We start from the raw sequence: 24,291 nt of genomic DNA on the forward strand, positions 1-24,291 counted from the left end.
ATTTAGATTATATTTTTCACATGAAATTAGGGTTTTAAAATCATTCTGTATATGCACAGCTTTCTAATGTCAGTCGTACCTCAATAAAGTGGTTTTAAGAAAAAAGCAACTTACTTAAAGTACAAGAAGGGCAGCTTCATGTATCCTGGCTTATAATCTAAATGGGGATGGTGTGTTTCTAAACATACACACATGCACATCCACCATTCTTTAACCAACCCTGGAAACATACCTTTACAATGTACTGCAATGGCACCCTCTGCATTTTCACAAATATCCAGAAATTCTTTGACGATGGCATCAGTAGGGGTGCTACCATCCGCAAAGAAAAGATCATAGTGATCGAAACCAGCATTCGTAAAGCGTTTGGCATCATACATCCTTTTATTCAGACGAATAATGGTAGTAACGTTGTGATTCTTAAAATATGAAATATAAGCCTCGGGAGAATGTTGGTGGTAACCTACATAAAGAAATTCACCAGATACTGTCAAATGCAGAAAGAAAACAACAGATAACAATTTTACTTACAATTGGGTAGAAAGAGTATCTGGACTAGGGATTGAATACCAATTTGATTATAAGTGGCAAAGCACTAATTTAAGAAGTTAAAAGCCAGGCAGAATGATGTACTAAAATGACCAAGTTTATTTAAATAATTAAGACAGACAAGCATGGTTTAACTCTTTGGCCTCTTCCAAAGGAAAATACAGGATGGATACTTCTTATAATAACAAAATTATACTATGTTCCCTATTTTCACATACCGCTTTCAAGTCTGGTTCTTGAATGAGGTCCACAGAAGGCAATAAATCGGTCTGGTATTATCCAATTTAAATCTCCATTTTCTGCTTTCTGGAAAGGGAATATCAGTACAATTCATTTTTAGACTTAATCTGTCCACATCCCTTCTCAATACTGAGTGTCTGAAGGACTTCAAATCCATTTGTTTTAGCACAAAACTGTATATAAATGACCAGGAGACAAGAAAGTTAAAATTAAGCCTGCTATGAGTATACCCAGGGAACAGTTAGTTAACTTCTTCTCGTCCTAATCGCTTTTCTTAAGACAGCATTTCTTTGAGATAGTCAGCTTTGGAAAAGAGAGCTGACTGCTGCTACCTAAAATATAACTACATATTTTGGTTATTTTATCCACATAAATTCTCATGTGGTTACTGTTACTTAATAAGAAAGTGATTTTTTTTTTTTTTACTATGAGTGAATCCAGAAGCTTCCCTATTTTCCTTGAATGATTGTCTTCCAATATGAGCAATCTTGACTCTTTCAACAAAGGGAAAAAAACAAAATTCTTGATTTCTCCATATTTACACTTTACTTATAGAGAGACACACTTCCATCATTTTGTTAGCTATTTAGTAAGAGGGCCCATGAGAAATTTGCACTAACCCCACCAGGAAATTTGAAATTATAAGTACAGTAAGATTACAGTATATCTCTAGAAAAAAACGCAAATATAAACTGAAATTTAAAACACTTTACTTCCTCTTATTAAGTCCTTTCAACTAAGTTACCATAACAATTATTATAAGATAAATATAGCTAAACTTTAACAATAATAGAAATGGATATACAAAGATTTAAGCAGGAAGGCGAAGATACTTGATAGTGGAGGAGAGAACTAGCAATAAGGGGCGCCTGGGTGGCTCAGTGGGTTAAGCCTCTTTCTTCGGCTCAGGTCATGGTCTCAGGGTCCTGGGATTGAGCCCCACATTGGGCTCTCTGCTCAGCGGGGAGCCTGCTTCCCCCACCCCCACCTGCCTCTCTGCCTACTTGTGATCTCTGTCAAATAAATAAATAAAATCTTAAAAAAAAAAACACTAGCAATAAAAACAAGATCAATTAGCTTTGCAATTGGGGTATACATATGTGCACTCAAGAACAAGGAAGAAATAAACTGGGAGTTGCCTGAGTATTTATAGGCCAGTCAGGTAATCCAAATCCAATTTACTTGACTTAATTATCAGTGAGGGGAATTAATGAGCCCATGTTCCATACTAAAAAGGCCTAAGCAGGAATGAGAATGGGCCCAGATATTCCAATTTTGAAACGAAACCAGAAATCTGGAGTTTTTAATGAGAAACTGTGATTAGATTTCATTGAATTGCAGACATCAGAGATTGTACGTAAGATGCATCCTGAATTCAGAGAAGTTAAAATGGGGAAAAAACGGGCATCATGGAATCAAAGAAAGACACTAATCCAAAATTTTTAAATACACCAGAGACTGAACAAAACGACCCATGGTCTGTAGCTACGTAAACAGTTCCTTGGGTCTCAATGCAGTTTCACTGAAAGTAAACAGCTTTTGTCGGCAACCTTGCTATTCCCCGCAACACTGCAATTTCTGCATTAGTGAGAGGGAAACTAATTAGCACCTATATTACTCCTTAGTAACATAAAGACACTACTCTGCTCCACTGAAGGATAATACCAAGTGGCATTCTTACTAGTTTTACTTGCCTAAAAAGAGAAAGTATTTTTTATTTTAAATGTTTAATTTTATGAGGATAAGCACAAAAATAATGGTATTAAGTTATATTTACTAGTTCAAGATGCAAATTACATATATATTGTACTTCAGATATGTACTCCCATTCCAGAGAAGATATGGTTGGCCTGAATGAATAAATCCTGAGCTATGCTTTAGATCTTTGTATATCACAGTAGTGACTAATTGTAACTATTAAAACAATTCGGTTATACCTAACAGTTTAAAATAATAGTTACTCTAGAAATCGATTGTGAAAGGGCAGTTATCCGAGGATTCCAGATACTGCTGCATAGAGTGCTATCTGTGGAATCACTTCATTATGAGTGAGAAAGTCTGCTCAAGGTAACCACGGTAGCATAAAGAGACAAGATTCCATGAGGACTCATGGTGAAGAGACCTTCAGCAAAGCACCTTACTATCTATTTAAAGGGCAGAATGGTAGAACCAAATTACTTATCCTTAAAAAAAAAAAGAAAAATACACTACATTTAAAAATGTAGAGGACATCTATTGCTTTGCTTTCCTAGACTTTCTTCTCTCTCTTTTTGTTTGGGTGGTTTGATAGGGCTGATCCCAGTACTCTACTCCAACTACCAAGATGGCCCACCTACCAACCACCCTCATCAGGAACAGAGTCTGGTTTAGGGCTAGGGACACGACCTAGGCAGGCCAATGAGGAACTTGTGGGTCTTTTCTGATGACTTTGCCGAGAGAATAAATCAAAGCTGCTGGTCACCATTTTTATCACTACTGGGCAGCTTTAGCCTAATTTCAAATACTGGAGTACATTAATCTGGTCATGCATGAAGTTACACCTGCTTCTGGATGTTTTATTTATATAAGTCAATAAATTTTCCTTTTTAGTTAAGCCATTTCTATTTACTTTCTGTAACTTGTAACCAATACTGTCTTGACTTCATATCAACAAAAGACTATGATAAAAATATTTTTTCCAGAGGTAATTAGATATATAATAACTACTCATCTCATCAGATCCTATGTTAAGGGTTTTATGATTTTCTCATCTAATCACTATATGAAAATCATCAACACCAAAAAAAAAAAAAGAAAATTAAAGAAAAATGCCCATAAGCACATTCATGCAACTCTGAAAAGATGCATCAAATGCAGAAATCGCCATTAAGAACTGGAACTATAGAACTGGGGGTAAGAGGATAAAGACCTGAATTTTTTTTTTTTTTACTCTATACACATCTAAATCATTCACTTCTTTAAAAAAACAAGAATTTTATCTATGTAAGTAAAATATGAATAAAGGAGTTAAAAGCAATATCCTTGAAAACTTACTTCATAGTGTTCATATTCATCAAGGTTAAATGAGTTGAAATTAAGGAAGTCATACTGCATTGCCTAAAATCCAAAGGAAAGCTTTTAATAAAGATGTAAATAAAAAAACAATTTCCAATCCAATTTCCTAATTAAAATTCCAAGAGGTACCCCAAAAGAGCATCATTATATTTAGATTTTGTTCCACTTACTAGTTTTCAAAGGTGGATTGTGTGTTTTAAATGCTTCTATTATCTGGAAAATTAGTTATAACAATATTTATTTTAATGAGATTTGATTTTTTAAAATTTTCCTTCATCAATCATCCTATCCATGCAGAGCTAAATAAAACAAGTTTTCAAAGTAATGCTACTAAACTTATTAGCTCAACACCACTCAGCCTTCAAATCTAACCGCCCAAGCAATGATCCCTAAATACATAAAAAAGGAGGAAACTGTAGGTCAGCTTATTCTAAGTAAATCCCGCCACTTCATAAACATTTTCACTTTCAAATTCTCTTGAACTTGAATTAAAACATTTAATGTTCTTGATACTACTCAAAATTCAAAATTTTGAAAAAAGTTCTTTCAATAAGAAGAAAAACCATAAAATTTCTGTCCTGTGGCCTCACTCTGAATTGCAGTGGGCAGATCATGTAAGCAAAATAAGCAGAGTATCTAGTTTCTGACACAAAGACCAGCTGGTGGCCCCTGAGAAGTGTTGTCCCTGGTTGATGATCTCCTAGCCAAGCAGTATATAATCAAGAATTTTTAATTGAAGTACAGTTGACATACAATGTTTTATTAGTTTCAGGTGTCCAACATAATGATTTGACAACTCTGGGTATTACCCAGTGCTCACCACAGTAAATGTAGTCACCATCGGTCACCATACAACGTTATTATATACTACTGTTGACTACATTCTCTTCACTGTACTTTTCATCTCTTTGTATAAGCAAGAATTGTCAATCAGCAAAGTATTCTTGGTTCATAAGGGGTGACTCTATAAAGTCAACTTTCAAAATTTAAACTACTGAAATACGAATGAAAAATAAGGCTACAATACCAAACAAAAAGCCCCTGTTTTTAAAAACAGTTATTTAAATTCTAAGACCATGATGAATTATATTTCTTTGAATTCAAAATACTCAATATATGTCATGCTATTTGAACTACAGATGTTCCTAACAGAATGATACATGAAAATGTAATTTGTAGGCAATTTCTATTCATAAGGAGAGCCTATTAGAAGCTGCATTAAAATTAAGTCATAATTATATTTATAAATGTTTTATATATGCAGTAATATTCCAAATCAGCCACCAACAAAAAAATGTTTAAATTGAAAATCAGAAGCCATCAAATAAAATTAAATATAGACTGAGAAAAACAAAGTTGGCCTATAATTCCTGCTAATTAATTAGACTTTGGATGTAGTATCTGATTAAAAAAAAAACTAAGCTGAGAAATAATGGAAACTGCTATAGAATGTTATAGTAGAGCATTTCCAAGGCTCTGTAAGTTTTTCACCTCTCCTTTTAAAGGAGAGAAGGGAGCCCTAGGATCAGGACAGTTATGCCTGCCTACATTAGCAGCTCCCAGGGGCCCATCTGGCAGGAACTATAACTGCAACTGGAAGGGGTTTGTTTCCATTTGCTGTCCCTCCATCTCTTGAGCACTCCCTCTGAGCATTACTTGCCTAATCTGAGGCCTGATGGAACTGCCTAAAAGCCTATGGTAATGAACCTAACCAGCTCCATTTATCACTGGACTCAAACCCCCCAAAAAAAATTAAGTTCCATATCTTGTTGCCTAAGATAGGAAAAAAAGGCATACTAATTAATCCATGAATTTGTTTACTACTTAGTTATCAAAATTCTCAGAAAGCCACAATGTTTCATTATATAAGAAAGTAAACTCAGGTTTCTTTTGCCTCTGAAAATACAAGTCACATAAAACTTGAGATGTTGTTGAAGGCCTATTTGATCCATGAGCAACCGATTTGCAATTCTTGTTTCCTGTGCTGCCCTGACATTCAAGACATATACCTGAGGGAGTGAGTGTTATAACCACAGTCTGCTGCGTCACATAACTCCAGGGGACCCCATTCATTTAGAATGTGATATGAAAGGTGTCCCTCAGAGTCAAAAACAGCAGGCAGCCCTGGTTATAAAACACAGGAGTTATTTTTAAATAGCTTTGAAAAAGCAGTGGTGACCTACTTAGTCTTACATAAAACCTAGTAACAAACTAATGGGCTATACAAATTCTTCTGTTGTACTAAAAACTGAATGCTTGAAGATACAAAAATGAAGTGTTTGTATCAGTTACTATGTTCTAGAAATGTCCGTTGTAATTAGGATTGGTGGATATCAGACACATAAAATACACAAATCAGAGAGAACTTGGAAACCACTAATCTATTTACTTCTTATTTTTCTCTGAAATCACAACACACTCAAAGCAAGTCTGGATTTAGCACCTAATTATGTAACTATCTCTTACTGTGCTCTGTTGTTCAACTGGCTTTTCTCCCAAGTCATTCAGAGAAACACTCAGATTCAGAAAAACTTTTCTGGTTTGGCATCATTCTAACATTAGTGGGGAAATGGGGTATCTCTGACATCATACACATCTTGGAAGATCTTTGTGGAAGAAGGCCTAGCCTTCCTAGGGGCTGTAGTTTTCAACTCAACACTGGGCGCATCGTATGAATCACTTACCTTCTTTACTGCATGAAAACAGTCGAGAAGTGTAATGTAGAAATTGCAACTTCCATAGGCAGCATCTCTGAAATCCCAAAAGTATTGAAATACGTAGCTCAGTTAATTTAATTTTCTGTATTACACTTGCATCAAGACAGAGCTGACTAGAATTCAAAATCAAACCACAAACTCAGACTAGGCTCAAAAAAAAAAAAAAAAATATATATATATATATATATACACACAACACACACACATACACATATATATAATCTATCTATCTATCTTGCTTTTTGGTCAGTTAAGTCAAGGATAAGTCACTGTTACAAATTTCACTGCAGTTTCCATATATTCCACTAGAAACAGTTTTATAGATGTGGATTAATAATGACAACTTTCTAAATTTCAAATGATCTCCCAAGATAATTTCTGGCCTTGATAGCTAGGCTTCCAAAGTTTCTTCTTGAATTCTAATCAGTAGTATGCTCCCCTCTCCACAAAAGGGCAAAACATTGCAATTTTTCTTCAAAATGGAAAATACCATATTAAACTGTTACCAGTAAAGACTTCTTTTTGATTCTGTATTTACACATACATGCATGCCAAGTGTAAGTAGGTATTGTAGGTATACGTTCATCCGTGTAGAGAAAACAGATTGGGAAATCAAGGTAATGAAATACTAGATGTGAGTTAAAAAGCAGTCTGCTCCTAATAATACATTACATGTTTATAAAAAAATAAAAATGAAAAAAAAATGCAAATTCAAAAATTACACAAAAAAGCAGTCTGCTCTTCTCATTATGTTTTCAGTTTTTAACAAGTTAAATGAATAACTTCTTTCTGATTCTTAGAAGATCAGGGCACCAAGAAAACCACAGGAACTATGGGGTCAACCACCTTTGGTACTCCTGCGCAAGTGTTTAAATTAGTTTAAAGACAACTCCGCCCAATACCGCATCAACAGCTATCTGTAATCTCACCACAAATCTCTTAATGTCAGTTAAGAATTTGTCCAGAAAAATAAGGCCATCCTCCACTCCCACCTGCTTCTCCTTTCCAGCTACCCTGAGCCATTATAAAGTGAAAATGTTTGGAATTAGGCAAAATTAATTGAATTGTGATCATTCTAGAAATGCCAAATTGTGACTCTCTGAACGGTCCTTAATTGTTCCCCTGGTGGAACCAGGTTGCTACTGAAGCCATCATTATTAATTGCCTGCCTTGGTTTTATTATAATAATATAATATTACTTACCTGAAAAATTAAACACCACATTTAAAATTTTCAACTTACACAAACCTTTAGAATACACACTTTCATAGCAACATGAATAAGGAGAAAAAGGACATCCTTTTTACTTAAAATAGTTTTACTGTCTGAATTGGTTAGAATTAAGGAGGTAAGTTATATGTTAGCTTACACAGGATGGCACACAAAGTCTTAAAACATGCCACTTTTTCCTATAAGCTTCTGAATTTAAAAAGCTGCTCTTCTAAAAACTAGAAAAGCTCTCTATGCAGCTTAGAAAATGATTTTACCAATTGTTTATTGGCAATATTCAGAAAGGAGAAAAACAAAATGACCTACAGTAGTTCTCAGTGTTGTCCCTGGCCAAGTGGCATAAGCATCACCCGATTTTGTTAGAAATACAAATTCCCAGGCTCCACCCCAAGCCTACTGAGTCAGAAGTTATATGGATGGGCCAGGTAATTTTTGTTTTAATAGGTCCTCCAAATGTTTGTGATGTATGCTCAACTTTAAGAACTACTGACCTATAGAATCAACACAAAACATATGTTTTGTAGAAAGAATTTTTTTAAGGAATAAAGAACATTTTTAGAAAGAGAACCTATGGTAGGGAAATGAAGTAATTTAGCCTAAAGCAAACCCAAAATTGTCAGTGGAGGCGCTCCTGTGGCTCACTCAGTTAAGCCGCTGACTCTTAGATCATGATCTCAGGGTCCTGAGACTGAGCCCCGTGTAAGGTTACTTGCTCTCAGTGTGGAATCAGCTTGAGATTCTCTGCCTCTCCCTCTGCCCCTCCCCCTGCTTGCACATGCGCTCTCAAATAAGTAAATAAACATTTTTTTAAAAATTACAGTGGAAATACGGTGAACTCTCAAATTACATCCTCATTTTTTAACCACATTTTCTCAGTTACTTTTATTATCTTCTTAAACTACTGATAATTATTCCCCAGTCAAGTTAAAGCCATGTTGATTCAGTCTGTGATAACCTGAAATATTTATTCAATGCTTATTTTTTGAGAACCACAATGGGCCAAGACCTGCTCTAGTCAATGATTCCACAAGCTTTAATCGGAGCACAGCTAAAGTTCTACCTCATACACCATACTACCTGAATAGACAACAAAAATCTTTCTTTACTCATTCATGTTTATTTCCTAATACCTCCAACTTTAAACACACCCACACATCCTTCCTTCTACCCAAGCAATCAGGTTTCCTCAAAACAGCCAAACAGCAGGGGGAGGACTCAAGATGGCGGAGAAGTCGCAGGCTGAGATGACATCGGGTAGCAGGAGATCAGCTAGATAGCTTATCTAACCATTGCGAACACCTACAAATCCAATGGGAAATCAAAGAGAAGAAGAGCAACAATTCTAGAAACAGAAAATCGACCACTTTCTGAAAGGTAGGACCTGCGGAGAAGTGAATCCAAAGCGACGGGAAGACAGACCGCGGGGGGAGGGGCCGACTCCCAGCAAGCGGCGGAGCAACAGAGCACAAAATTGGGACTTTTAAAAGTCTGCTCCACGGAGGGACATTGCTCCAGAGGCTAAACCGAGGGGAACCCAGGCAGGGTCAGCGTAACCCCAGGTCCCGCGGGGTCACAGAAGGACCGGGGGTGTCTGAGTGCTGCGGAGCTCGCAGGTATTAGAGCGGGGAAGCCGACTACAGCGACAAAGCCGAGGAGTGAGCTCTCAGCCCAGGGTTACCTTGTGCTGGTTGCAGGCTGGGTGGGCTTGGAGCGCGGCCAGAGGCCACGGAGACAGAAGCGACCGGGCGCTTTTCTCCAAGTGCCAGCAATTGACTGCTTTCCTCCAGGCACGACTGCAGGCCAGGGAGGCGGGGCAGTTGGGCGCTTTTCTCTGAGGGCGCACTGAGGAGCGGGACCCCAAGCTCTCGGCACCTCCGGACCGGAGATTGGGAGGCTGCTATCTTCATTCCCATCCTCCAGAACTCTATGGAAAGCGTTCAGGGAACAAAAGCTCCCGAAAGCAAACCCGAGCAGATTACTTAGCCCGGCCCCTGGCAAGGGCGGTGCAATTCCGCCTGCGGCAAAGACAGTTGAGAATCACTACAACAGGCCCCTCCCCCAGAAGATCAACAAGAAACCCAGCCAAGACCAACTTCACTCACCAAGAACAGAGGAATTCTAGGGGAGGAGAAAGCAAATCTTATCTGGACAAAATGATAAGGCAGAAAAACTCACCACAAAAAAAAGAACAAGAGGCAGTACCGAAGGCTGGGGACCTAATCAATACGGACATTGGTAATATGACAGATCTAGAGTTCAGAATGACGATTCTCAAGGTTCTAGCCGGGCTCGAAAAAGGCATAGAAGATATCAGAGAAACCCTCTCCAGAGAGATAAAACCCCTTTCTGGAGAAATAAAAGAACTAAAATCTAACCAAGTTGAAATAAAAAAAGCTATTAATGAGGTGCAATAAAAAATGGAAGCTCTTACTGCTAGGATAAATGAGTCAGAAGAAAAAATTAGTGACACAGAAGACCAAATGACAGAGAATAAAGAAGCTGAGCAAAAGAGAGACAAACAAATATTGGACCACAAGGAGAGAATTCAAGAGATAAGCGACACCATAAGACAATACAACATTAGTATAATTGGGATTCCAGAAGAAGAAGAAAGAGAGAGAGGAGCAGAAGGTATATTGGAGAGAATTATTGGAGAGAATTTCCCTAATATGGTAAAGGGAACAAGCATCAAAATCCCGGAGATGCTAAGAACACCCCTCAAAATCAATAAAAATAGGTCCACACCTCGACACCTGATAGTAAAATTTACGAGTCTTAGCGACAAAGAGAAAATCCTGAAAATAGCCCGGGAAAAGAAGTCTGTAACATACAAGGGTAAAAACATTAGATTGGCAGCGGACCTATCCACAGAGACCTAGGAGGCCAGAAAGAACTGGCATGATATATTCAGAGCACTAAACGAGAAAAACATGCAGCCAAGAATATATATCCAGCTAGGCTATCATTGAAAAGAGAAGGAGAGATAAAGAGCTTCCAGGACAATCAAAAGCTGAAAGAATTTGCAAACACCAAACCAGCTCTACAGGAAATATTGAAAGCGGTCCTCTAAGCAAAGAGAGAGCCTAAAAGTAGTAGATCAGAAAGAAACAGAGACAATATACAGTAACAGTCACCTTACAGGCAATACAATGGCACTAAATTCATATCTCTCAATAGTTACCCTGAATGTTAATGGGCTCAATGCCCCAATCAAAAGACACAGGGTATCAGAATGGATAAAAAACAAAACCCATCAATATGTTCTCTACAAGAAACTCATTTTAGACCCGAAGACACCTCCAGATTTCAAGTGAGGGGGTGGAAAACAATGTACCATGCTAATGGACATCAGAAGAAAGCTGGGGTGGCAATCCTTATATCAGATCAATTAGATTTTAAGCCAAAGACTATAATAAGAGATGAGGAAGGACACTATATCATACTCAAAGGGTCTGTCCAACAAGAAGACCTAACAATCTTAAATATCTATGCCCCTAATGTGGGAGCAGCCAACTACATAAACCAATTAATAGCAAAATCAAAGAAATGCATCGACAGTCATACAATAATAGCAGGGGACTTTAACACTCCCCTCACTGAAATGGACAGATCATCTAAGCAAAAGATCAACAAGGAAATAAAGGCCTTAAATGACACACTGGACCAGACGGACATCACAGATATATTCAGAACATTCCATCCCAAAGCAACAGAATATACATTCTTCTCTAGTGCACATGGAACATTCTCCAGAATAGACCACATCCTGGGTCATAAATCAGGTCTCAACCAGTATCAAAAGATTGGGATCATTCCCTGCATATTTTCAGACCACAATGCTCTGAAGCTAGAACTCAATCACAAGAGGAAATTTGGAAAGAATGAAAATACATAGAGACTAAACAGCATCCTTCTAAAGAATCAATGGGTCAACCAGGAAATTAAAGAAGAATTGAAAAAATTCATGGAAACAAATGATAATGAAAAAACAACGGTTCAAAATCTGTGGGACACAGCAAAGGCAGTCCTGAGAGGAAAATATATAGCAGTACAAGCCTTTCTCAAGAAACAAGAAAGGTCTCAAATACACAACCTAACCCTACACCTAAAGGAGCTGGAGAAAGAACAACAAAGGAAGCCTAAACCCAGCAGGAGAAGAGAAATCATAAAGATCAGAGCAGAAATCAATGAAATAGAAACTAAAAAAACAATAGAATGAATCAACGAAACTAGGAGCTGGTTCTTTGAAAGAATTAATAAGATTGACAAACCCCTGGCCAGACTTAACAAAAAGAAAAGAGAAAGGACGCAAATCAATAAAATCATGAATGAAAGAGGAGAGATCACAACCAACACCAAAGAAATACAAACAATTATAAGAACATACTACGAGCAACTCTATGGCAACAAATTTGACAATCTGGAAGAAATGGATATATTTCTAGAGATGTATAAACTACCACAACTGAACCAGGAAGAAATAGATAACCTGAACAGACCCATAACCAGTAAGGAGATTGAAACAGTCATCAAAAATCTCCAAACAAACAAAAGTCCAGGACCAGACGGCTTCCAGGGGAATTCTACCAAACATTTAAAGAAGAATTAATTCCTATTCTCCTGAAACTGTTCCCAAAAATAGAAATGGAAGGAAAACTTCCAAACTCATTCTATGAGGCCAGCATCACCTTGATCCCAAAACCAGACAAGGATCCCATCAAAAAAGAGAATTACAGACCAATATCCTTGATGAACACAGATGCGAAAATTCTCACCAAAATACTGGCCAATAGGATCCAACAGTACATTAAAAGGATTATTCACCATGACCAAGTGGGATTTATTCCAGGGCTGCAAGGTTGGTTCAACATCCGCAAATCCATCAATGTGATACAATACATTAATAAAAGAAAGAGGAAGAACCATATGATACTCTCAATAGATGCTGAAAAAGCATTTGACAAAGTGCAGCATCCCTTCCTGATTAAAACTCTTCAAAGTGTAGGGATAGAAGGCACATACCTCAATATTATCAAAGCCATCTATGAAAAACCCACCACAAATATCATTCTCAATGGAGAAAAACTGAAAGCTTTTCCGCTAAGGTCAGGAACATGGCAGGGATGTCCGTTATCACCACTGCTGTTCAATATAGTACTAGAAGTCCTAGCCTCAGCAATCAGACAACAAAAAGAAATTAAAGGCATCCAAATCGGCAAAGAAGAAGTCAAACTATCACTCTTTGCAGATGATATGATACTATATGTGGAAAACCCAAAAGGCTCCACTCCAAAACTGCTAGAACTTATAGAGGAATTCAGTAAAGTGTCAGGATATAAAGTCAATGCACAGAAATCAGTTGCATTTCTTTACACTAACAACAAGACAGAAAGAGAAATTGAGGAGTCAGTCCCATTTACAATTGCACCCCAAACCATAAGATACCTAGGAATAAATCTAACCAAAGAGGCAAAGAATCTATACTCAGAAAACTATAAAGTACTCATGAAAGAAATTGAGGAAGACACAAAGAAATGGAAAAATATTCCATGCTCATGGATTGGAAGAACAAATATTGTGAAAATGTCTATTCTACCTAAAGCAATCTACACATTTAATGCAATCCCTATCAAAATCCCACCCATTTTTTTCAAAGAAATAGAACAAATAATCCTAAAATTTATATGGAACCAGAAAAGACCTTGAATAGCCAAAGGAATATTGAAAAAGAAAGCCAAAGTCGGTGGCATCACAATTCCAGACTTCAAGCTCTATTACAAAGCTGTCATCATCAAGACAGTATGGTACTGGCATAAAAACAGACATATAGATCAATGGAACAGAATCGAGAACCCAGAAATAGACCCTCAACTCTATGGTCAACTAATCTTCGACAAAGCAGGAAGGAATGTCCAATGGAAAAAAGACAGCCTCTTCAACAAATGGTGCTGGGAAAATTGGACAGCCACATGCAGAAAAATGAAATAAGGACTACTTCCTTACACCACACACGAAAATAGACTCAAAATGGATGAAGGACCTCAATGTGAGAAAGGAATCCATCAAAAACCTTGAGGAGAACGCAGGCAGCAACCTCTTTGACCTCAACCGCAGCAACTTCTTCCTAGGAACATCACCAAAGGCAAGGGAAGCAAGGGCAAAAATGAACTATTGGGATTTCATCAAGATCAAAAGCTTTTGCACAGCAAAGGAAACAGTTATCAAAACCAAAAGACAACTGACAGAATGGGAGAAGATATCTGCAAACGACATATCAGATAAAGGGCTAGTATCCAAAATCTATAAAGAGCTTAGCAAACTCAACACCCAAAGAACAAATAATCCAATCAAGAAATGGACAGAGGACATGAACAGACATTTCTACAAAGAAGACATCCAGATGGCCAACAGAAAAAACATGAAAAAATGTTCCACATCACTCGGCATCAGGGAAATACAAATCAAAACCACAATGAGATACCACCTCACACCAGTCAGAATGGCTAAAATTAACAAGTCAAGAAATGACAGATGCTGGCGAGGATGCGGAGAGAGGGGAACCCTCCTACACTGTTGGTGGGAATGCAAGCTGGTGCAACCACTCTGGAAAACAGTGTGGAGGTTCCTCAAAAAACTGAAAATAGAGCTACCCTATGACCCAGCAATTGCACTACTGGGTATATATCCTAAAGATACAACGTAGTGATCCGAAGGGGCACGTGTACCCGAATGTTTATTGCAGCCATGTCCACAATAGCCAAACTGTGGAAAGAACCTAGATGTCCATCAACAGATGAATGGGTACAGAAGACGTGGTATATATACACAATGGAATACTATGCAGCCGTCAAAAGAAATGAAATCTTGCCATTTGCGACAATGTGGATGGAACTAGAGGGCATTCTACTTAGCGAAATAAGTCAATCAGAGAAAGACAATTATCATATGATCTCTTTGATATGAGGAAATGGAGATGCAATGTGGGGGGGTTGGGGGGAGGTAGGAAAAGAAAAAATGAAAAGATGGGATTGGGAGGGAGACAAACCATAAAAGACTCAATCTCAAAAAACAGACTGAGAGTTGCTGGGGGGAGGAAGGACCGGAGAGGGTGGTGGGGATATGGACATTGGGGAGGGTATGTGCTATGATGAGTGCTGTGAAATGTGTAAACCTGGTGATTCACAGACCTGTACCCCTGGGGATAAAAATACATTATATGTTTATTAAATAAATTAATTGTAAAAAAATTAAGAAAAACAAAAACAAAAACAAAAAAATCAGCCGAACAGCAGTTATGAATCTGGATCTGAGGCTGCCAGGGGCGGACTTGTTACTAAGATCATTTAACAAACAGAAAAGTGGGCAGCTGTGTGGCTAAGTCAGTTAAGCGTCTGCCTTCAACTTGGGTCATGATCTCAGGGTCCTGGGATTGAGTCCCACATCGGGCTCCCTGCTCAGCAGGGAGACCTACTTCTCCCTCTGCCTGTAGGTTCCCCCTGCTTCTGCTCTCTCTCTGAAAAATAAAGAAAAGAAAGAGAAAAAGAAAAAGACAAAGACAAAACAAAACAAACTTGGAAAAGTAAAGGAGCAGGTGCCTGGCCAGCTTACTCAGTGGAGGATGGGACTCTTGGTCTTGGGGTTGTGCATTCAAGCCCCAAGTTGGGTATGGCGATTACTTAAAAATAGAATCTTCTAAATAAATAAATATATAAGGCAAATGAGAATCAATGAAAAGATGGGGCGCCTGGGTGGCTCAGTGGGTTAAAGCCTCTGCCTTCGGCTCAGGTCATGATCCCAGGATCCTGGGATGGAGCCCTGCATCAGGCTCTTTGCTCAGCGAGGAGCCTGCTTTCCCTCCTCTCTCTCTGCCTGCCTCTCTGCCTACTTGTGATCTCTGTCAAATAAATTAAAAAAAAAAAAAAATCAATGAAAAGAGTATTGCTGAGAAACTGCAAAACAAGGTCAAATACTAGCTTTAAGAATAACAGTTTTTGCAGCAGCTTGTATGCATAATGGCCCAAAACTGCAAATAATACAAGAATCCATCAAAAGGACCAAGGGCAAATAAACTGTGATATGTTCATAGAATGGAATGCTACAAAAGCAGTAAAAAAAAGGATGAACTACTGATACTTGCCATAACATGCATAAATCTCACAGGCATTATGTATTTAAAAAGCTAGGTCCCAACCCTCCGTAATTCCTACTGTATGACTCCATTCATATGAAGTTCAAAGGCAAGAAAAACTGATGTGATAGAAGTCACAGTAGTGGTTACTTGGGGGATGGTTACTGACTAGAAAGGGGCTGAAGGGAATCCTTAGGAATGCTGGCAGTGTTCTATACCTGGAACTGGATGGTAGTTATATACACATATGAGATTAGTAGATTTCTTTTAACTATATTAAGATATACATTAATTGAGGGGCACCTGGGTGGCTCAGTTTGTTAAGCTCATGATCCCTGGTTCCTGGGATTGAGCCCCACATCAGGATCCCTGCTCTGTGGGGGAATCTGCTTCTCCCTCTCCTGCCTACTGTTCCCCTTGCTTGCGTGCTCTCTGCCAAATAAATAAAATCTTTTAAAAAAAAAAAGAAAAGAAAAGAAAAAGATACACATTAAGAAAAAAACCAAAAATATGAATGTTCAATAAATGTTAGCTAAAGACAGGCACTATACTAGGTGTTTTATATGCAGGATGTTACTTAATCCTCATAACCCATTAGGGAGATCTTACTGTTATTCTCACTTATGGACTAGGAGACCGAGGCTCACATTTGTAAAGAACCATAGAGATGTTAGTGGCAGAACCAAGTGTCAAACTCCCCTTGGTCTAACATCAATAATCAAGCTATAAAAACTACACGATACTATCTCCCAAGAAAACAGAAAGCAAAGGTCCCCTTCCCCCCCAACCCTCAAAAATCAACTAAGAAGCAAAGGAGTATTACAGATAATACCAAAGAATAGCAGTGTATGTTCTTCCTAACAATAATAACCATAAGGTATTGAGAAAATACTGTACTACATTTTATACTATATTTTCATTTAGATGGCAGAGAAATATCGATATAATCCATTAAGAAGTCATATATAGGTACATACAAACATGTAAACTCAGTGGTTAAAGAATTATATGTAAGTTGAATTAAATCTAATTAAATATTGCTATGGAGCATAAAAAGTTTAACTACAAATGAATGCTATTCTTGTTAACAGCTATATTTATACTGTGCACTTAAAGGGTGGCAAGGATAAAAGACTATAATGCAATTTTTCAGAATATTATCATGCTTAAAAAATTATCAAAGCTTTATTAATTCTGATAGACCTACTTTCTAATTAGTAAGTTCAACAGAACAGTAAAATGTGGTGAAGCACCAGATTTTTAAATCCGCATATGCTGATACTTTTGTAAAATGCAGTAAGTATAAAATATGATAGTATTGCATTACATACCACAAAAGAACACAGTAACTTCTGTAAATAAAAAATACTTTCTATTTAATGAAAATACATAAATTTTTTTATTTTTATTTACAAATGAAAATGAATTACTAGAAAACATAGAAGGAAAAAACAATCAAATGCAAGCTCAAATTCTTCTAATATTTGATTCCACAGACATTAAAGTACTCTATTATTATAAAAGTCTCTAAAATCTTACTTGCAATTCCTATACTTGTCACAGCTGGTAACAAAGCGTTCACACACTGACACTAATTCACAGGCCAAACCTGGAGAACCAATACTTTAGATACATCAGATATCTGGCATCTAGGCCTACAAAGATTCAAATTTTACAAACTTGGGCTGTTTTTAGCTAAGTCCCGTTTTTTAGAGAATTACTAACTGTACTCCCAGGACCAGAAGTAACTAACTTCAATTCTCAGTGCCAAACTTCAGTAATTTTAAACACAGGTATGGCAAAAAGGCAATATGTATTCTGTTTTGGCCTTTGCATTTAAATTAATGCAAATTCTCTTTTACATCAACAGTGTTCCATGGATCCTTACTTGGATTATGTGAAATGTATGTGCTTGTTCTATTTCAGGACCTTATGTTATAAACTTTAAGAATGGCACTATTATAAAGGAATACCAATAGGAAGAACTCTACAACAAAATTAACACTGTATACCAATGTTCCTATGACTCACAGACCACAGATACAAGCATTTCTTCTAAAGGAAGTATATGGTTGCTATAATAGCACAGGTTGAGAAAAAAAGTAGAGCACTCTCCAGTTTAGAAAATAATCTTCATCTCTCCCTACCCTCCTCAAATTAACAGAAGACCTAACATAATCCTTGCACTAGAAAGAAAGATGGTAGTACTGGGTTCAAAGTAATTCTTTTAATTTGCTAAATCACTTAATATACAGTCTTCAGTGCAATATAAAGCTGAAACAAACATCTTTTTCATGAAGTCCATGGACAGTCCTACACTTACTGAGGAAGATTCTGCCTAAAGGTCCATGGGAGACCCATCCCAAAGCTTGTCTAAAATGAAGTCAAATTCACAATCTTGTGTTTTTCAAAGCAAGGCCATCCCTTCAACATCAGGCATTCAAGGTATATGCAACAATACTAAAACTACTAACTTATGAGTAATAACGCAGAATTTAAAATTATCACAGTACTCAATCCGCAAAATTGTTTCACATGTTTATCTCATGTTAAGTGCCATAAAATATTTCAATTATGTAGCTAAGTCAAGGATTTTGAGAAACAGGTAGAGAAACTTTGAGAACTTAAAGAAAAACACAAGCTTTTTCAAAATATCTGCAACACAATCACCTGGTAAGTTTGAGATGAGGATGAGGCTACCACCTGCTTATACACAGACACTACTTCTATACCACCTTGATGACAGAGCCATTTGGTTTTTCTAGTAGTGGTGCTTGCTACACGAGCAACCTCACCCACTATCTCTGCTGGCGTATTGCTAGGACAAAGATGTTCCTTTATGCCATTGAAATTAACTCCTGCTTATCAGGAAAACTTATTTCTTAACTCTTCAGGGCCCAAACTCCTCAGTGGTAGTTCTGAGTACTGTAATCCCAGGAATGTCATCTGATTACAAAGTATAGTTTCCATAAGTGGCAGAGGTTCTCACGCAGAAGTGATTCACCGCCACAAGGGACACCTGGCAATGTCTAGAGACATTCTGGTTTCCACAATTAATTTCGTGGAGGTGGAGGTGTTACTGGCAACTAGTAGACAGAAGCTGGAGATGCTGTTAAACATCCTACAATACACAGGACAGCCCCCACAACAAAATGTCAATAGTGTCACTGTTGAGCAACCTATATCTATGGTGTTATTTGTACCCACTCTAAAATGACTATTTACCAGGTCTTCCCCCCACCTCTCCCCGTTCCACCCCCCTGGCCAAAAAGAACTACACCAAGATATTTCAAGATATTTCTGGCAAGGTCCTGATTGAATGAATCTGTCATGTCATTCTTATATTTACCTGAAAGGGATATAGGATGTATCTCCACACATTAATATTCTATATGCTTCTTCTGGAGCTCTCCCCAAATATATAACCTACATTTGAAAAGAGAAGAAAAAGGCAGTTTATTTCTAAATGAAGATACAGTGTTGTCACTACAAAATTTTTCACGATTTCTCTCCAATTAACTGAGCCTGGTTTTCCAGTCTTCCCAAGGGTCCTGAGTACCAGGTAGAGTACTCAGTACTCCACCAGTACCCAGTACCCCACTAGTGAATTCCTTTTTTCCTTAAATCTGCCATAGCTAGTTTCTGTTGCTTGCAGTAAGAGCACTGAACAAACAACTTCACAACAACTTTGTGGTAACAAGTATAGCATTTTTTTTTAAAGATTTTATTTATTTATTTGACAGGCAGAGATCACAAGCAGGCAGAGAGGCAGGCAGAGAGAGAGGAGGAAGTAGGCTCCCCACTGAGCAGTGAGCCTGATGTGGGGCTCGATCCCAGGACCCTGGGATATGACCTGAGCCGAAGGCAGAGGCTTTAACCCACCGAGCCACCCAGGCACCCCACAAGTATAGCATTTTTAAAACAGGACATTTTCTATATCAGGACATTAGATGGAACACATGCTTTTAACCTCATCTCCTTCTTGAAAATCCACTGAAATGACCATAAAGAAGTGTGTAGGGGATGCAGATGGGAAATGGACTGAGACTGGGGAAAAGGTGGAGAAGGACATAAAGGCAGAGCAAGATTTTGATTAACTCTTTTCATTTAGATTTAACTACTTACAACACTGTACAGGTTTCCTATAAAACTGCATTTGCTTCCTATTTTTATTGGCTTTTTTTATCTTCAGAACTACTTTACACTTCCATCTTTATGTGGTAGAGCTATTCCAAGTAGATTCTTTAGCATTTTGGATCCTCCATTGGTATTCCTTGCATTTCCAATAGTTTCTTGTTCTCTGCCCTGACATTTACAGACAATGTATATGATTTTTTTGGTGGGTAGTTCCTTTCTCTCAGTAATTCATTCATGTTGCTCCACTGTCTTTTCATTGCTAGAGATGCAGAAGTATTTTACCAGCCTCTTTCTCTCCTCCTCTTGCTTACAAGTAACCTACAAGAAACTTGGAATTCAAGGGGCATCTGGGTGGCTCAGTCAGTTAAGCACCTGCCTTCGGCTTAGGTCATGATCCCAGGGACCTGGGATCGAGCCCCATGTCGGGCTCCCTCATTAGCGGGGAACCTGCTTCTGAGCCCTCTCTTCCCAGCTCCTGGTCTCTCTCTTTCTCTCAAATAAATAAATAAATAAAATCTTTAAAAAGAAAGAAACTTGGAGTTTGAAAATTTCACTGACATCCCCCTAAGTAAGTCATCCTCAATCTCCAATGAAGTTTGCCTGGGACTTTCTGACCCTCATTCAATCTGAAGGCACAAGCCTTTTTCCAACTCAGAATCTTCCTGCAGGGCAGGGCATTTTCACTCATGCATGGGAGGATGGGGAGGTGGCCACAGCATTAGATTTGGCATATATATTATTACATAAATTAGATTCAATGCTAAAGCTTACTTTGGGATAATATACTTTAAATTTTGACGACTAAAAAGAAATCACTAAAGGGGCGGCTGGGTGGCTCAGTCGGTTAAGCGTCTGACTCCTGATTTCAAACCAGGTCCTGATCTTAGGGTTGTAAGACTGAGCTCCGTGGACTGAGCTCCGTGTTTAGCTCCACACTCAGTGGGGAGTTTGCTTGAGATTCTCTCCTTCTGTTCCTCTCATGCATATTCTCCAAAATAAATAAATAAATCTTAAAAAAAGCAACAACACTAAATTATATATATACTAAATTATAAACTTTTTATCTCCATTAGTTACACATATGTTTCCTCAACCTAACTGTGAACTCTTTGAATGAGGACCCATGTCTTAGGTTTCATTTTAAATTCCTGGTTCATATACTATATATGGACTCTGATTCAATGTTTAATTCACTGAACCTAAATTCTTAAATCTTAAGTTTTAAAAAATCTTTGGATTAAGAGAAATTATAAAATCACAGATCCAACAAGGATCTTTGAAACTTTGAGGACATGTCCCAAAACTGGTCATTAACAGTTGATTCAGCTTCCAGATTTTCTGTTTAAAGAATCATAACTGGAGAACTTTTTCCCAATGTCTAGGCTGTTTCTCAATATGGTTTTATCCTATTTACTCTAAAAAAAACCATGAAATTTTAATTAACTATACAGAATCTTCTAACGCTGATCTATGGCAGCATACAAATCCACGAAAAAAGGTATAAGAAAAAATAATTGATTACAAGAATAAGGAAATGCTTTGTTACCCTGTACCTAGTATAAATTTTCAAGCACAGTTATTTGTGACTCATATAAGATTGCAATTTATCATGAATTAACCATAAGATAATCTATTATAATCTCAGTCATCATTTTTGTCTATATATTACTTCCTCTTTTAAGCATCAACTTATCACATGACTTTCTATCTTAATACTTTTTATTTGGAAGAACAGCATGATAATTCTTTTAGGAAAAAATTTTAAAATTCAACCCTTCCCCCCTTTCCAAATTTCCTCATTCTCCTCTACTCTCCAACATGTTTGCTTTCTCTTCTAAGGTTTACTGTGTAACACCAGTAATGTCTTGTCTTTTCTCCATTCTATTTTAGGACTTACTAGTAGACAGACTAGTAGAGGTCCAGAGACCTCTTTCAGATTCTCCCTAAATTTCTAGTAAGACCTTCTCTCAAATTATATAAATTTTTCCTTAAGCATCAGGTTAAAGATAATTCTTCTTACTCAAGATTGCAGTTCTTTAGTTTCTTCAATGACTAAAACTGCAATTAGGTATTATTTCCTTCTAACCTTCAAAACAAAAATAGTCTAATATATTAAATAATTTTGCAGGTTGGATGTATGCTTTGGAACACATGTTCAATTTAAAGAACACAAAAGCACTATAACATTTTCTCCTTTGGGGGAATAAAACCTAAATCCCTAGTAATGAACTTTAAAAAAGTTATTTTTAAATCCAGCTGGGGAATGCCTGTACATAATGTACATACATAGATGATATGGGTATAATGAGATAAGCTGAAGGAAATTTATAGACTCAGAATAAATCTATTTTATACTGCTACAGTCAGAATGCTTGTGTGCCCCACCTTGCAAATTCCTATGTTGAAATCCTAACCCCCAAAAGGTGATGGTATTAGTAGACAGGGCCTCTGGGAGATGGTTAGCCATAAGGGTGGAACAATCATGAATGGGATCAGTGTCTTATAAAAGAGGCTCCAGAGAGATCCTTAGCCCCTTCTACCATGTAAGAGGCCTCACCAGACCATACTGATGTACCCTGATCTCAGAACTCCCAGCCTCCATAACTGTGGGAAATAAATTTCTGTGTGTTTATAAGCCTCCCAGTCTCTGGCAGTTCATTACTGCTACTGACAAGGACTAAGACACGTAACTATCAAGGGAATATTTGCTACTAATCTATCATTTTTCACTGTACACCCATCCATCTTCCCTAGTCAAAAGGCCTTGCCATATGAAATTATTTTAAATTTAAGAAAAACCCTATAAATGACTCCTATATTAACACAAATCCCCAAATTAGTAAACTCTAAATCAATGCAATTTTATAATCTGTCACAGTGTTCCTGGCAGTTTGGAAGCTAGGTCCTTCTCAAATTCCTTTGGTATATTTTCATGAGAAGCTATGAACAAATATAGAATGGTCATTCTAATTCCACACTGCTGTCCAAAAATAGGAAGCAACAAATGAGGAACAAGAGAGATATAAAACAGCTGTGGTAGCCAGCTTCTAAAACAGCCTTCATGATGCTCATCTCCTGGTATTTCTACCCTCCCAGGCAGCCCCCTCCCACAATGACTAGGGCACCCATGGGTAAACAATGCATAAATGGCAGAGTATGACTTCTGAGGCTAACTCATAAATGACACTGTGGCTTCTGCTGTGGATTCCTCACTCTAGGTACCTCATTCAATGAGGGCAGTTGGGCAGCCCACGTGGCAAGGAACAGAAGCCTGGTGCCAATAGCCAGCATTAACCGGCCAGGGATGTGAATGGACCATGTTTTAGCAGTGTAGCCTCCAGCCCCAGGCAAGCCTTCAGATGACTGCAGCCCACTGGGGTAATTTGTCAGGCAAATTTTTCAGGCAAAAAAAAGGTAACAGGGTAGCACAATAAACAGTGAATAAGGAAATGATCACTTCAGTTTGTTAAAAGTAGATAAATAAGCAAATAGATGACAAGTGCAGAGATGTAAATGTAAACAGACCCCAAGGCTTAGAAAGCATCGGGAAGGAAAGCCTATAGTCTCTCTCTCTGTCTCTCTCTGAGGTAGGTAATCTCTCTGAAGAAGCAAAGGGCAATCTCACAGGATGAATAAAATATTGAGGAAAAAATACTTGAGAAGTCAGTAGAGCTTTTTGAAGTCCTAGTGCAAAGATCTTTTTTGCTGAATAATACCATAGCCATTTCTAGGACTTCCACGCTCCCATTTTTAAAAATTATCATCTGCCTGCCCCAGTCCCTGTGACAACTGCTAACCTTGGACTACTGATCTGTATTTCAAAACCTAGGAGGGGCCTTATCAGTGGTGAATGAAATCAGTGGACTGAAAGAATTACAGCCTGATCATTCAGTTTCAATCCTGACAATTGAGGCCTCAAATAATAAAACCCAATCATTTAGACACATACTTTTTATTTCTTTTCTTACATACAACATTTTGAAGCTCAAGCTATGTACTCAGAGAGCCTTAAAACCGTCTTTGTACGGTTTTAAAAACCAAAACGTTACAGAAATCATCCTGAGAATGAAGAATAACAAAGGATATTTAAATTCCACAACAAATGTGGCAGCCGGATAAGCCAGTAAACCATTTTCAAAAATTTTTCACGGAGAAATGTCACAATGTTTCCAGTATTAACTATTTTCACTTCAACCAGATGACATAGTCTTTCCTATGACAAGACTTAAATGATCT

General features: G+C 37.6%; 1 protein-coding gene across 3 annotated transcripts in view; it reads right to left on the bottom strand.

Annotated features, from left to right (window-relative positions):
* CDC14B (cell division cycle 14B) overlaps nucleotides 1–24,291 on the bottom strand; it is a 55,456-nt gene that overhangs the window by 18,761 nt on the left and 12,404 nt on the right. For all 3 annotated transcript variants that reach the window (XM_080819419.1, XM_080819420.1, XM_080819421.1), the window contains exons 5-9: nucleotides 19,268–19,344; nucleotides 6,528–6,594; nucleotides 3,823–3,885; nucleotides 768–855; nucleotides 233–463 (exon numbers count right to left, since the gene is read on the bottom strand). In XM_080819419.1, coding sequence (XP_080675545.1) covers nucleotides 233–463; nucleotides 768–855; nucleotides 3,823–3,885; nucleotides 6,528–6,594; nucleotides 19,268–19,344 — 526 coding nt within the window. The remainder of the gene's footprint in view (nucleotides 1–232; nucleotides 464–767; nucleotides 856–3,822; nucleotides 3,886–6,527; nucleotides 6,595–19,267; nucleotides 19,345–24,291) is intronic.

Source organism: Martes martes (assembly GCF_963455335.1).
Source record: "Martes martes genome assembly, chromosome: 12".
NCBI lineage: Eukaryota > Metazoa > Chordata > Mammalia > Carnivora > Mustelidae > Martes > Martes martes.